Here is a 16,855-nt window from a genome sequence, read left to right on the forward strand (position 1 = left end):
TTTAAGATATGGTGCTATGGCACCAAAAGTGGTTCCTGATTACGACGAAGAACCATTTTTGGTGCCATATAGAACCTTTTTTTTTTTTAGAGTGTATAAGCCTCAACAAAATGAGGGTTGAGCTTTCGTCTCATGTCTTTTGCAGCGACTGAAAAAGCATTCTAAAAACTTGGCCAAAAAGAATGGCCAAAAAAAGGACAAACAATTAATACAAACCAATGAGACATTTTTACTACAATCGATAATTAAGATGCAATTTAGTGCCAGTTGCATTTGAATGAGAAAGTGTGAGTCTGCCGAGTCATACAAGAGTCATGAAAGTAGTACCGGTTTCAGTTACTACCTGATTGAGCGGACTAATGGTGCCATAAAACCATATCAGAAAGATTGTATTTACGAGTTGAAAACACATGAACGCCACCACAAAGTCAAAATAATGAGTGGGAAAATCTGAACTTTCTTTAAATCGCAGATTTTCCCAGTTAGGGACGTGTTAGTAAGAAAATATGGTGGACACATGCAGCGTTTGTTTTGACAGTGTTGTTTTTGTTTTCCATTTACAATAAAACTAGCTAAACTGCAAAATACAAAAGCACTCGTTAACAGCATCGGTTCACCCAGAGCAGAATCAGTATTTTAACACTTCTGTTCTTGCATTCCGTCTGTAACATTATTGTTCCGAAAACGGTTTGATTAGAAAAAATACCGGTTAATAGCATTATTATAAAAAAAATGTTGGACTGTTAAACTTTCATTCGTTTCCAGTTTTTGTTTTCATTCCTTAAACCGGTTCAGAGCCCTGAAGTACAGTAAACGGTAAAACTATTAGGAGTGTCTATCTACACTAAGTGCATTCGCCTTGTTGGCAAATGCTATTTACACTAACTCCACCCACTGACATCTGATTGGGCCAGACAAAATTACAGAAGACGCTGGATTGTCAACAGTAGCAATAGTCTAGGAGTCAGACGCGTGGCAGAAAATTGACACAAATAGACCAGAGTTCAAATCCACCTTTTACCAAACTCACTCTACTTCCTTTTCCCATCACATATCAGATCGGAAAGGCATTTATTTTCAGTAAAAATGAAAATATCCAAAAAGTGGAAATAAAGTCTCTAACGGGGGTTTAATTTATTGTCCACATAAGGCGGCACACATTTAATACATTTCATATACAGTATATAATCATTTACACTATGTTATTATTGCATAGGCTAACGTTTAATGCACAACAACACTGAGGTGCAAATAGTATCTGCCACTATATATAAGTAGCCTATAAATAGCATAAACTACTGTTGACACGAAGCCTATCGCTAAAAAAATATGCTGTTTTCACTTAGTGTAAATAGAATCTAGTTGCTAATTAGACTTTATTGGTATCAAAGCTATTTCTGCTACAAACCAGTGGGTTTCAAAATACAACAATACATTCAAATAAGAAATACTAGTTTGCAATATCAAGCAGCATAACAAGCTGTTTAGTACAGCTAAAATTAACTGGAGGCGGATGACACCGGAAGCCAGACACATTCCATTTACAAATGGCCACGTCCACACTTACATTAAAATAAGGTGGACACAGCGTTGTCATGGGAGACAGTAAATATTAGGAAATATCTGACTGCTGAATACAGCCGCTGACCAATCAGAATCAATCATTCCAGTGCTTAAATAATCCAGACGGCATACCTCTAGCAATCCCCTATGCATTTAGCCATTCATTCTAAAGATATTCCAGTCACATCCTTATGCTCTGTAGGGAAAACAAGAGGGACATGACCAGATCTCTGAACCAAGTCATTGGCTCTTTTATGGATACCTATGCACTTCCTATAGTCTTCCAATGCTCAATATAGTGTCTTTCACACCAAGTCAGATTAACCATGTGTATGTATGTATGTATGTATGTATATACATCTCATCTCTTTAGTCTCTATTGTCCATATTCAATTGAGCTCCACACAGTCAAAAAGGAGATAAGGGTAAGTCTTTCAAAGTCGTATTCATGTAGATGTAGAGGAAAGGTGAAAGGTGAAAAAAAAAGAAGAATGGTGGCGAATCTGACGACCCAAAGGGAAAAATGTGCCAAGAATACATAACCACATAAGCAGAGAATAAAAAAGACAAATAAGTGCCAGTGTGAGCACAGAAAAGATGTCAGGCTGACATTAAAATGTTTATTCATATTTCAAGTGGAAACAGCTTCTCTCTCTCGCAACTCGCATTACTAGCATGCAGGGTCAGGCAATAAATTGTTGACCAACTGTATAATGCATCAATGTCTGACTTGAAATGGTCAAAGAGATCAAGTCGACTCTCTCTGGAATAAAGAATAACCTGCTTTCTTCTGCAACCGTGTTGCCATTAACATTTGAAAAGGGCACAGAGAAAGAATAAAACACTGAAAAAAAAAGAGGCGAAGATGGAATGCAAGCAAGGTCACAGCGGTGATTTAAGAGCCATGTACACCTTCATGCTGCTAAAATTGCATGGCAGAGGCTTTTTATTTTGCACTATGGTGTCAAATAGATGAGATATAAAAAGATCTCATCACCAAGACAACATGCTAAAGTAATGCATCTACACCCAATACATCTGAGGTTCAATGTTGTCCTGGGTAAATAAACAACAAATATGCATTTCACTGCATTGTAAAATGCAAACGTGACGCATATTTATTTATTTATTGTGCTCGAAAAGTGTGCTGATTTGAATATATCGATTATGATTTGATCATAATTGGCATGTATACACTTTAGGTGTACAGCTATTTTTGGGGTCACATAAAAAAGACATTTACAGAACTTAAAATGTCTTTGAAAATATCCATTGCAATAATTTCTGATCTACGTGTTTTGATTTGGCCTTGTGCCATACAATTAAAAGCACCTGTTCTCTGACTGTTAAGGGAAGTCATTGTAAGTACTTCCCAAAGCACCACTGTATAATTAAGCTTCTCCTTTGCTTATGCAACAAAAGTTTTTGTCCTCTTCTTTCAGATATTCCCAACAGGATAACATCGTCTGAGCAATTAAAAGGAACCCCTGATGTAATTAGGGAGCCTGATGCCAATCTTTGATCATAAAAATGAAGACGCAGGTTTAAGGAAGCCCATGGCACCGTCTGTGTAATCTCAGTTACATTGCTTATAAATGGCCTACTAAAAAAAGAAGAAAAAGAAAAAGAAGGAAAGAAAAAAAAATTCAATTGTGAGTCACTTCTGCCCCCTTGTGGTTATATATTGCATTGGATTTATTAACTTGATCTTAAATATTATATAAAAAGTCATAATTATGCATTTAAGGCTAAATATAGCCTACCCTTCATATTATCTATAATCTATAGTTAGACAACTAAGGGGAAAAAGGCATGTGCACATAACTAAAGGCAGCATAAACAGTATTTTTATTTTATATATTTATAAAATAGTATATATTTATATATGTATATATATATATATATATATATATATATATATATATATATATATATATATATATATATATATATATATATATATATATATATATATATATATATATATACACACACATACACATATCTATGCTTTAAGACTACAACATTGCTATTGTCATTTTGCTACCTAAAAAAGATAAAATGGTTAATCTCTAGAAATAAAACTGTGCAGCTATTTCTTTCTCCCTACACTGTTATCAGATAGAAGCTCATATTTCTAAGATATCAAACCATCAATCAATAAACCAAAATCCTATGACCTTGCTATTCCTTCCCCCCAGAGAAGACTGATAAATGAGGTACAGATTGTAGAAGTTTAAAAATCAAATATAAGTAATCAATGTATGCTTCCAATTGTATTATAAGCCTCCACATGAGAATGTTGTAAATAAAGTAGTCTGTAAAGCTGACTTGGCAGCTCCACAAATCTGAGAAAATTCATACCATCTATGAGAAATCCTTTCGCATCTCACTCGCAATGAAAACGTAGACTGAAAAATGAAATGGTTTATGAAAGACGACATGTTCTGTGTGGATACTATAAAAGGAAGAAAAGGAATATCAAATTTAAACAATGCTTTTCTCTCCTCTGAAATTGTCTCCAAAAAAATGAGAAAAGACCACATGGCTGCATCACAATGCCAGAGATAATGGCTTAAAATGATACAGGAAAAACATACTACAGTACAGACACCCCTCATGTCACCAGAAAGACATGAATCTTCAAACTGCTATTAGATTTCAACAGGCATTGTATATATTTTTCATCAAAATCGACCACAGAATTCTATTCGGTTGACATCAAGCATTATTGTATACGTTTTATGTTCATATGCTGATCGACTTTGATGTAAAAAAAAAAGTGTGAGGCCAGAGAAAACATTCAGCGTGACTTTTCTGTCTTCCTAATTTATGTGACCAACCACAAAGCAAAAACATGCTTTGAAGCATCTTTTGACATTTTGATAATAATTAACATAACAATTTCTGTGTTTATTTAAAATAGGACTGCAGTGACAAATCAACTTATATCACAAAACATCACAGGAATGCATCCATCTCTAATACTCACAGACGCTGAAAGTGTTGTTTTCCCACCAAAATGATGTCACTTCCTGGAAGACATGGTGTCATTTAACAATTAAAAGGATATTGCAAACGAGACTACTCGGTTAAAAAAGTGGTAAGAAAACCTGATTTAAAACGGAAAAAATAAGAAACCTCGAATATTTATTTAGAAATGATCAGTTTGTCATCTTAGAAATGTGCAAAGAACCAGGGAACATGGCAGACATAACATTAAAAAAAATGGATTCAAACAAAATTAGCCCCAATTAATGTTCACTAAAATGTGTTCAAAAACTTCAAAACTTTTCTTTTAAAAAAAATAATGAGTATAATAGTATTATCTAATAGGCCTATATTAAGATATGTATATGCATTACAATGTACATATAACCGGAACGTCTTCTTTCTAAAAGCAGACAATCTTAAAACATTTTATTCGTCCCCGAGACGCATCATTTGTTTCCCCCGCGACACGCCACGCCCATGTACGACCACTGTGACCAATGACGCTTCAGAGGGGCGTGGTTCGGTTCATCATAGCACCGCCTATAGCGGAACATGCAAGTCAGCTGATAATGTTGCAGGAACGCACGAGATAGAATGAGCGTAGGAAAGCAGCGTTTTGTGTTTTTGAGTATTTTTCTCTGTATCTGTGTTTGTTTAGGCGAGGATTACGACTTAGATGATAAAACTGGATTAGGACGATCGTTTGATGGCATTGGTGGTTTAAGCGGTGGTGGGGTGAGTGTTTTACTTAGTGCGCTTTCTTTTTTCAGTTTCAGTGCTTAGTTAGTAAAACTGTTTATAAAACAACGATAACGTGTGTGTTTAAACTTTACAGGCAACCTCGCGTTTACTTGTCAATTATGCTGAACCATATCGGAGTCAGATACTAGACTACCTATTCAAGGTGTGTTTGCTTAGAAAGGAATCTGATCAGACTATATTGTATGTAATATTATGTCTATATTTACATTATTTACTGTCAATGTGTATTTAACAGCCTCAATTTGGAGCCTCATTACAAATACTGAAGGTTGAAATTGGAGGCGATGCTCAGACTACAGGTACATAGAGCAGTTAGAGTTTTTTTTAGGTGTTTTTGCAGTATACAGATGACCTATTTAATGTAATGATTTACAGATGGAACTGAGTCCTCACACATGCACTATGATGATGATGAGAATTATTTTAGAGGATATGAATGGTGGCTTATGAGGGAAGCCAAGAAGAGGAATCCAAACATCACCCTCATAGGTAAAATACCTATGGTTCAAACAGGGAAAACATGCACAAATACTTGTATTCAATCACAAATCGTATTTTGTTTTGTATTTACCTTTTAATATTTTTTTATATATATCAACAGGTCTACCATGGGCCTTCCCAGGATGGGTTGGAAATGGCGAAAACTGGCCTTATGGTTTCCCTGATATCACTGCCGCTTATGTGGTGTCATGGATTCTTGGGGCCAAGCAGTACCATGACTTGGATATTGATTATGTTGGGGTAAATGCATCTCATATATTCCATTATTTATTTATTTTACTCTGGCCATATTCCTTATTAATCTGAAATTGTTTCATGTTTGTACAGATATGGAATGAAAGGACTTTTAACAGTAAGTACATAAAGGTAAGTACTGTCAACAAAGTCATACTAAACTATTTTCATAATAAAATGTGTGTTTATTTGTATTTGTTTTTTTACAATTAGGGCCCTATTTTAACTATCTGAGCACGTGGTCTGAAGCGCATGGCGCAGGTGCACTTAGGGTGTGTCCGAATCGTTTTGCTAGTTTAACGACAGAAAAAACGGTTGGCACGGCAGGCATAATGAGTCATGGGTGTGTTTTGGGTGTAACGTGCAATAAACCAATCGGGAGTCTCATCTCCCATTCCCTTTAAAAGCCAGTTGCGCTTGAGCAATGGCGGATTTGCTAATTACATGGTGGAATTTGCAAGCGGAAAGACTGAACGCTTCTCCAGACATGAATCTGTTTATTTTTAATGTTTAAAAATGTTTGTGTACTGCTGCGTATGTAATAAGCAGAGTGTACGTGCGTTGTACACCCGCGAATAGGCGCACATTACTTACACGCCCTTTAAATAAAACCAAAAAATACTGCGTTATTGGCTTTAGACCAGGGTTTTTTTTTTTTTCATAAATGCCGCAATCATTTTCAAATGCCTCAAAATAGCAATGCCTGAACACACCTCGTTTTCAGACCAGCATGCCTATTGGTGAACAGATGGGTGTGGGTGCATTTGCTATTTAAACAACGTGGCAAAACTGACGTGAAACTGATAACTGCGTCGGGCTGGAACTAGCAAAAAACACTTGTCGCGCCTGGTGTCGCATTGCACCGGGTGTCGCATTGCACCGGGTGTATGATAGGGCCCTTCATATTTACAGGTGCCTGCATTCTGGCTTCCTAAGTTCTTGTTCTGTTGCTCCCCTCAGAATGACATGATTTAGCAATAGCTTGTTTATGCTACTATAATCTTTTATACAGATTTGAACAAGGTTTGCTAAAGCTTTGTGGGAGGATTTAAATGTAGTTTATCTATAGATTCAAACCTACATTGTAGCATTACATTATGAAATGCTTAATATTTCCTTATTTATAAGTAGCTGTGGATAAAAGCACCTGTTAAATTAATAAATGTATACTACTGTTAAAAAAAATAATTCAGCAAGGACACATTTAAATTGATCAAAAACGGCAGTAAACTAATTTTTAATGTTACAGCAATTTCTACTTCAAATAAATGCTATGCATTTGAATTTTCCATTCATCAAAGAATCACATAAATATAAATTATATTAAGCAGCACAACTGTTTCAAAGATTGATAATAAAAATAAATGTTTCTTAGGCACCAAATCAGCTTATTAGAATGATTATGAGGCATCAGACTGGAGTAATGGTGCAGAAAATTCAGCTCTGCCATCACAGGAATAATTTTATTTTATTTTTAAAATATATTTAAATAATAAAAAGTAACTAAATTGTAATATTTCACAATATTTCTGTTTTTTTATCAAAAATGCAGCCTTGGTGCACAGGAGAGACAAAAAAATTAAACAACCTTACAGACTTGTTGTCTGTTAACGTTGGTGCATATATAGCAAATTACATTTAAATTACATAATTTCCAGTCAGAAATTACTTTTTATATTTTCTTTCTCTGCCATTTTTCGCTAGCTTTTGCGATATACACTGGATAAAAGTGGTTTGGAGAGTGTTAAAATCATTGCCAGTGATAACCTCTGGGAGCCGATCACCTCTGTTGTAATTGCTGACAAAGAGCTACAAGATGCTGTTGAAGTCTTAGGGTATGATGTTTTTTTTATTAATTAATGATTACATATTAAAATGTACACATCCCATTTTTAAAGTTGAAAGGGTTAGTTCACCCAAAAATGAAAATTCTGTCATTAATTACTTACCCTCATGTCGTTCGACACCCGTAAGACCTCCGTTCATCTTCGGAACACAAATGAAGATATTTTAGTTGAAATCTGATGGCTCTGAAAGGCCTCCATTGGCACAATGGCACTTTACACTCTCAAGACCCTTAAAAGGTACTAAAGACGTCGTTACAAAGTCCATCTCACTACAGTGGTTCTAAAATAACTTTATGAATCGGCGAGAATAGTTTTTGTGCGCAAAAAACCCCTAAATAACGACTTGCATAGTGATGACGATTTCAAAACAAGGCATCATGAAGCTTCGAAGCGTTATGAATCAGCGAGTCGAATCAGCAGTTTGAATCGGCAAATTTCAGCAGTTTGGCGGTTTGACACGCGATCCGAATCATGATTCGGCTTACTGATTCATAACGCTTCGAAGCTTCATGATGCCTTGTTTTGAAATCGTCATCACTATGCAAGTCGTTATTTAGGGGTTTTTTTGCGCACAAAAACTATTCTCGCCGATTCATAGTTATTTTAGAACCACTGTAGTGAGATGGACTTTGTAACAACGTCTTTAGTACCTTTTAAGGGTCTTGAGAGTGTAAAGTGCCATTGTGCCAATGGAGGCCTTTCAGAGCCATCAGATTTCAACTAAAATATAGATGATAAATGAACGGAGGTCTTACGGGTGTCGAACGACATGAGGGTAAGTAATTAATGACAGAATTTTAATTTTTTAGGTGAACTAACCCTTGAAGGAATGGAAACAAAATACACTAGCATGACATGTCTTGTTGTTGGAATTGTTAGGGTTCATTACCCCGGAACCAACACTGTGCCGGAGGCCCTGAAGACTGGGAAGAAACTGTGGTCCTCTGAAGATTACAGTACCTTTAATGACAACATTGGCGGAGGCTGCTGGGCCCGAATTCTCAACCAGAACTACGTCAATGGAAAAATGACAGCGTATGACAACTCTGATAAGTTTCCCTTTTTATCATGCATTCGACGATGGGAAAAGCCATAGTTTGTGTTCTGTTATAGGACCATATCTTGGAACCTCGTTGCTAGTTATTATGAGAACCTCCCCTTTGGAAGGGATGGACTAATGACTGCAAAGGAGCCATGGAGTGGAAATTATGTTGTTGAGTCCCCTATTTGGATAACAGGTATTATTAAAATACCTGTGTATTTTTATGTACTCTATACATGCATTACTATGTGTCTTGTAAGATCATATAGATCATGTGTGATGTAACTAACAAAGTATCTGATTCATAAAATCCTATAAGCCCACACTACCCAGTTTACCGAGCCTGGCTGGACGTACCTGCAGACAGTGGGGCACTTTACACATGGTGGGAGTTATGTTGCACTGACCGATGAGAAAGGAAATCTAACAATAATCACTGAAACTATGGTGAGACTTAAAAAAAAGGGAAAAAAAGAAAGACAATTAGCATAGCATACAGTACTATTCAAAAGTCTGGGGTCGCTAAGATATATAAAAAATGTTTTTTGCTCACCAAGGCTATGTCTGTTTGATTAGAAATACAGTAAAATAGTAATATTGTTAAATATTATACATTTTAAGAGAATTTTATATTTTAATTTACACAGTATTTTAAAATGTAATGTATTCCTATGATGGCAAAGCTGATTTTTCAGCATCATTACTCCAGTCTTCAGTGTCACATGATCCTTCAGAAATCACTCTAAATGCTGATTTGCTGCTCAAGAAACATTTCTTATTATTATCAATGTTGAAAACAGCTGTGCTGCTCAATATTTTGTGGATGAATAGAAAGTCAAATATAAATCCTTTCTAACAATGTATTTTATTGTCACTTTTGATCAATAATAACTATAATAAAAGAAAAATCTTACTGGCCCCAAACTTGTGAATGGTAGTGTACATACTTTCTCTTAAAGGGATACTTCACCCAAAAATGAAAATTAGCCCATGATTTACTCGCCCTCAAATCATCCTAGGTCTGGGGTAGGCAAGTTCGGTCCTAGAGAGCCGCTGTCCTGCAGAGTTTGACTCCAACCCTGAAAAACCCTCACCTGCCTGTAGCTTTAGTAATCCTGAAGACACTGAGCTGGTTCAGGTGTGTTTAATTAGGCTTGGAGCTAAACTCTGCAGGACAGCGGCTCTCTAGGACTGAACTTGCCTACCCCTGTCCTAGGTGTACATGACATTCTTCTTTCAGACGAATACAATCGGAGTTATATAAAAAAATGTCCTGGCTCTTCCAAGCTTTATAATGGCAGCCAATGGTTGTTTCTGTTTCGAAGTCCATAACAATGCATGCATCCACCATAAAAGTGCTCTATACGGCTCTGGGGGGTTAATAAAGGCATTCTGAAGCGAAGTGAAAAATATGTGTTTGTGTAAGAAAAATATCCATATTTAAAACATATAGAGTAAATTAACTAACTTCCGGCGGACTGCCGTATGCATTGTTTTACGGCGAAAGAGAGACCCTTGATGCATGCGTATTGACGAACGCGGAAGCACAGAGGATAGAGCAAAACAAAACACAGGTAATGAATTAGAAGTCTAAAACAAGAATTTTTAAAGAGAAATAGCAGAGGATATAAGTCACTTCGACATAAGAGAAGAGGAGCTTGAGTTTGTTGCCCAGCCCTATCCGTGAGAGGCGTCAAAGCTTGCGATGCTCCTATACATTGCGTCAGGGGTTACTCATTTGTAGGGATGGCCAAGTAAAGTGTTAATAGGGTCAGATTCAAGTAGTGTTCTAACAAGTTTTAAAAACATTCAGTCAGAAGCAGGAGTAGGAGTGAATGGAAATTAATTGGCAGACAAATATGCAGTAAATATGGCAGTAAATTATAGTAAGGCGGAAGTTAAAAACATAATCAAAGTAGAAATGAAAAAGAAGTGGCAGGAGGAGTGGAATATGGAAACCAAAGCCAGAATGTTCTATAGTATACAGAAGAAGGTAGGAGAAATGAGGGAAACTAATAGAAATAGAAAAGAAGAGGACATTATTTCGAGAATGAGGTTTGGACATACTGGATTAAATAGTACACTTAATATAATAGGGAAGCATGAAACTGGGTTGTGTGAGCAGTGTAATAGTATAGAGTCAATAGAACATGTTATTGTTAATTGTCCTAGGTATAAGCAGGAAAGGGTTATTCTGAAAGATAGGCTAAGTAGAGAAATTAAGGAAATATTACAAATGAATTCTGGGCCTGGGGGTATAAAGCAATATTTTTATTATTTGAAAAAACTGGGCTTATTAGAAGGATATAGAGTTTAGTTATTATTTAAATTGTGCTTAGAATGAGGGGAATAATAATGTATTATTATAATAAATATTATTTTATTTTATTTGTTATTATTTGTTTAGGTTTTCTAATGGGTATAGTAAGCTATTCTGATCCACACTCCATTTCAGAAGGTGGCGGTAATGCACACTAAAAAGTTGTTTGCCAACCGCCATTAAAAGAAAGAAGAAGAAGATTTGCGTAAATCGACTTATTTACGGCCGTCTGCCAGAAGTTAGTTATTTTAGTCTATTACGTTTTAAATATGGATATTTTTCTTACACAAACGCATCACTTCACTTCAGAAGGCCTTTATTAACCCACAGGAGCCGTGTCAGGCACTTTTATGATGGATAGATGCGCTTTTATGGACTTCAAAACAGAAGCAGCCATTTACTGCCATTATAAAGCTTGGAAGAGCCAGGACATGTTTTAATATATATTTTTATAGATTTTATTCATCTGAAAGAAGAAGGTCATATACACCTAGGATGACTTGAGGGTGAGTAAATCATGGGCTAATTTCATTTTTGGGTGAACTATCCCTTTAATGGTCCTTTTATATTTGTATGTAAACGCATTACTTTATTTTTCTGGCTTTTTTAGACCCATGACCACTCTGTGTGTGTAAGACCTCCTCTGCGTCCCTATAATGTCACGGTCCAGAATGTAACATTCCATCTTAAAGGGACTTTTGTAAGTGCTGTTTGATGTAGTTTAAATTAATTAATAATGGATAAAATGACTTGAAATTTATGGAATAACATTTTTTTTAACAGGCTTCAATCAGTGAGCTGCAGGTGTGGCATTCAAAGTTTGATTTCAAGACAAACAAGACAGTCCTCTTCCAAAAGCTCAAACCTATTAAAGTAAGTACACACAAAATCAAGAAAATGAAGGATTTTTTTCATGATACAACCTCTTTAAAAAGACCGATAAGGGTATTTTTTTGAGTTTGCCTGGGTTCTTAAAGGGGTGGTAAAACACATTGTTTTGAAGGCTTGATTGTGTTTGTGGGGTGCACTGTAACATGTGTTAATGCTTCGTTTTTAAAAAAAAAATCATTATTTTTCATATATTTGACATTTATTCTACACTGCTCTGTCCCTCCTTGTAAAACGGTCTGATGCTTTCCGGGTTGTATGAAGCCAGTCCCTCAAAAATACGCAATGGGCTCAGATTGGTTAGCTGGCCCAGTGTGTTGTGATTCGCTAACGGCAGTGTACGTTTATCGGAAACGTCACGCCCCTTACCTTACCGGTAGACTCACTGTGCTTTTGTCAGTATTCGAAACGATGGCGTCAATAAAACCACACCAATCTGAGCCCGAATCAGACCCAGAACATTTTAGTGAAGATGATCGAGCAGAACCTGTTCAGTCCTAATGAGTAAAGACTGCGGATCTATAGTGATCGCTACTGAATGGCACTGTTACTTTTGTATTTTTAGAACGATTATAGCCAAATATCTGTCGCAAGAACTATTAACCCAAAACACTAAACACTGGCTTTACTATAGTAGCCAAATCACACACAGAACAATGTTTAGCATGCCTGTAGATAAATAATACATAAAAGCTCTAATCAAAGAATCATTTACACTAATGCCAAGTTCGCTGTTGATATTTTAACGTTAGTGTTTGTAACAATAGGTGTTCGTCGGATAACGTTAAGTATGAATAAGCATTTAACAGACTGGTTTGCAGAACAGTGTTGTCATCTGTTTACTTCCTTGCTACAACCTATTACAGGAAAACACATCGATGAAAAATAAATCAGACTTACAGGTTGTGGCCCGTAAACAGCTTCTGTTTGTAAATCCAGCTTTCAGGTCAAGCCGTTGTGCATATCCTGCATTGAACCCTCGCGAACATTGTGAAAGTTTTCCTCCGTGAAAAACTGCTGCGGGAGGGAGCCCCGCGCGCGTCGTGCATTCACACACTGGCAGTGTTTGTCTTATGCAGCTGACGTTGTGCAAATCCGGTGTTGAACTTGCGAACATTGTGAAAGTTTTCCTCCGTGAAATGTGCTGCGGGAGGGAGCCCCGCACGTGCCTGTTCCCTTCTGTCTCATACACACGTGCATATAACATGTTGTATGTTAAACGCTCTGCAACGCACCCCTGTCCCTATGAAGGCTGAACAAAGCAAGTACCCCAGACCTGCAATCCGGATGAATATAACAGCGTTTCCTCGGCATCGCGGCAACACCACTCCAGCCTAACTATACCACAACAGCGCCGCGATACAAAATGGCCTCACCCCCCCCTTATTTAATATTCTCGGAGGAGGGGTTTATGTAAATATTGAGCCTGGTGATGTCACCAACCCTGGAGGAATGTGTGTAGTCGCCTACTGGCCGTTTGCTGTAGTTCTTAGAAATGGATTTCTTTAAAAGCAAATATCTCCCTTTGCTTTAAACTTTGAACGTTGTAACTTTGCAGATGTTGTTTATGCTAAAGCAGCAACATTACACGCTAGCTTAAGTTAGAATAGTGAAATCGTGGTTTACCACCCCTTTAAAAATACTAATAGGTTCAGTAGATTGTGTGTGTTTCACAAAATGACATCTAATGTGTGAATTGTGCCTGCTGTAGGTAAATGAGGGGTCTTTCAGCATTGAGCTTGATGTTGACGAGGTATACACATTTACTACTGTAACAAACGGTCAAAGAGGGAGTTACCCAGATCCTCCACCCACTGCTCCCTTTCCTAAAACATACAAAGATGATTTTGATGTCTGTAAGTAGCTTTGTTGTCATTTTCCCCCTTGTTTGATAATTTTTCTAATGCTTTTCACACCAACAGTCTGTGCAACTCTTAACAACTCAAACTTTGGCTTCCTATCTCTCAGCTGGAAACCCATATTTCTCAGAAGCTCCAAACTTTGCAGATCAGACAGGGGTCTTCGAATACTTCACTAACCTGACGGATCCTGGACCTCATGTTTTCACTCTCCGACAGGTGGTCACTCAGCGTCCGGTGACCTGGGTTGCAGATGCTGATCAGACAATAAGTGTTATTGGTGATTATAAATGGTGAGAGCAGCAGTGTTCCATATGATTTGCATAACATTTGTTAGGATTTTGTGACTATTATGTACAGGGCCATCCCAAGCTTGAACAAGTTCTAGAAAGTGGTCTAGTGCGGTGCCTAGTGCGATCATCACACCAGTTGCACCACCCAAAGGACGGCCCTGATTATATACACTACCATTCAAAATGTTGGGGTCAGTTAGATTTACTTCTATTCAGCCATTAAAATGAGCAAAAGAGACCGTAAAGTCATTAAATGACACTAAAGTCTGGAGTAATGGCTTTGCCATGACAGGAATATACAGTGCATCCGGAAAGTATTCACATCGCTTCACTTTTTCCTAATTTTATGTTACAGTTTTATTCTAAAATGGATTATATTCATAATTGTTTTCCTCAATTCTACAAACAATAACCCATCATGACAACGTGAAAGAAGTTTGTTTGAAATCTTTGCAAATTTGTTAAAAATAAAAAATGAAAAATAATCACATGTACAAGGATTCACAGCCTTTGCTCAATACTTTGTTGAAGCACCTTTGGTACCAATTACAGCCTCAAGTCTTTTTGAGTGTGATGCTACAAGCTTGGCACACCTATTTTTTTTGGCAGTTTCCCCCATTCTTCTTTGAAGGACCTATCAAGCTCCATCAGGTTGGATGGGAAGCGTCAGTGCACAGCCATTTTCAGATCTCTAGAGATGTTCAATCGGGTTCAAGTCTGGGCTCTGGCTGGGCCACTCAAGGACATTCACAGAGTTGTCCCATAGCCACTCTTTTGTTATCTTGGCTGTGTGCTTAGGGTCGTTGTCCTGTTGGAAGATGAACCTTCGCCCCAGTCTGAGGTCGACAGCGTTCTGGAGCAGGTTTTCATCAAGGATGTCTCTCTCCATTGCTGCATGCATCTTTCCCTCAATCCTGACTAGTCTCCCAGTTCCTGCCACTGAAAAACATCCCCACAGCATGATGCTGCCACCACCATGCTTCACTGTAGGGATGGTACTGGCCAGGTGATGAGCGGTGCCTGGTTTCCTCCTGACATGACGCTTGCCATTCAGGCCAAAGAGTTCGATCTTTTTCATCAGACCAGCGAATTGTTTCTCGTGGTCTGAGAGTCCTTCAGGTACCTTTTGGCAAACTTCAGGCGGCCTTTTACTGAGGCATATAGGCCTGATTGGTGGAGTGCTGCAGACGTGGTTGTTCTCCTCTCTCCACAGAGAAATCCATCAGGTTCGTGGTCACCTCTCTGACTAAGGCCCTTCTCCCCCAATCGCTCAGTCGGGCGGACAGCTCTAGGTTCACAAAATAAACCTAAATAACAAAAGTAGAGCAGCAGCCCCTCACGGATGACTGCCGCATAAATTAAAACGTGGTCCTCTCTCGTCTTCCTCTGTCGTCAATCCTTCCGGAGTTCCTCTGTGGGACTCGAAACCAGTGTGTCGCGCAGGTGACGTCACTAAAACTCGTGCCACCGGCCTCGCTCCGTTCCCATGGCTCTCTGCCCCACCCTGCTTGCAACACACTGTAAAGCTGCTTTGAAACTCTGTTAAGCTATATAAATAGGGGTGACTTGACTTATTAATGGCCCTGTGTATTTTACGATTATCAGGCATGACCTGATGGTGTCATGTGACGTGTACATGGAGGCTGTGCACACTGGTGGAGTCTTCATTGCTGTCAGAGTGGATAAAGGTGGAGGAGTCGTCAGAAGTACAAAGGGAATCTTTTTCTGGGTGTATGCAGATGGCACCTACAAAGTCACCAATGACCTCAGTAAGCATCTGAAAAATAAAAGCCTTTTTCTTTCCCTACTGCTGACAAGGCCAGGTCATGTATCTAAAACCTTTGATCCAACAGGTGGAATGACAGTTCTTGCTGTGGGACTGTCTGGAACTAGAGCACGTGTATGGTACACACTGACCCTTACAGTCAAGGTTTGTTGAATGATGTATTTAATTGTTCCTAAACATATTTATTTCTGAGTTTTTCCCTCCATTTTAAGTCTTATCTGTTGTGACTTGAGTCTCATTTCACAGCACTGTCAGATTTGTACCTTTAGCTGTAACACAGCTGATCGGTTAATTCTTCTCTGTTTTTAGGGAAACTATGCATCAGCCGATCTCAATGGCTATCCCCTGTGGAAGAATGCAGTGCTCTGGGAGCCACGGCATGGATGGGCGGCCATTGGAACTAGTTCTTTTGAACTTGCACAATTTGATAATTTTGCTATAGAGGCTTTAGCCTGATCTGTTTTGGTTTGCCTTTGTTGTAACACTGTAAACAAGCGGACTGGAAACTTTTTCTGGTGTGTGACTGTGATTATGAAGAGATTTAATGAGATGTTCATTTTTAAGGTTTTCAATTATGCAGCTACAATGTGCCTTAATAATAATAATAATAATAATAATAATATAATTTAAACCACTTGTGTGATTCAGAATTTCTGAAAATTGACATTATTGTGTACCAAATGATCCATCATCTAGTTCAGCTTTGACCTGATAATGACCACAAATTACCTGCATGATCAATCATGCACAATATCATGAGTTCTTC

At 37.8% G+C, this 16,855-nt stretch overlaps 1 protein-coding gene across 1 annotated transcript; it reads left to right on the top strand.

Annotated features, from left to right (window-relative positions):
- Positions 1-5,084: 5,084 nt before the first annotated feature.
- galcb (galactosylceramidase b) lies at positions 5,085-16,675 on the top strand. The gene is made up of 17 exons (XM_079833271.1): positions 5,085-5,292; positions 5,393-5,461; positions 5,555-5,618; positions 5,695-5,808; positions 5,921-6,060; positions 6,148-6,186; positions 7,759-7,889; positions 8,781-8,936; positions 9,015-9,139; positions 9,263-9,390; positions 11,874-11,963; positions 12,047-12,136; positions 13,863-14,007; positions 14,120-14,303; positions 15,909-16,072; positions 16,157-16,233; positions 16,399-16,675. Exons 1-17 carry the CDS (start codon positions 5,152-5,154, stop codon positions 16,543-16,545), a joined length of 2,004 nt encoding a protein of 667 aa, XP_079689397.1. The 5' UTR covers positions 5,085-5,151; the 3' UTR covers positions 16,546-16,675.
- Positions 16,676-16,855: the final 180 nt, after the last annotated feature.

The sequence above is a fragment of the Gobio gobio genome, assembly GCF_949357685.1.
Source record: "Gobio gobio genome assembly, chromosome: 13".
In the NCBI taxonomy this organism is placed as follows: Eukaryota; Metazoa; Chordata; class Actinopteri; order Cypriniformes; family Gobionidae; genus Gobio; species Gobio gobio.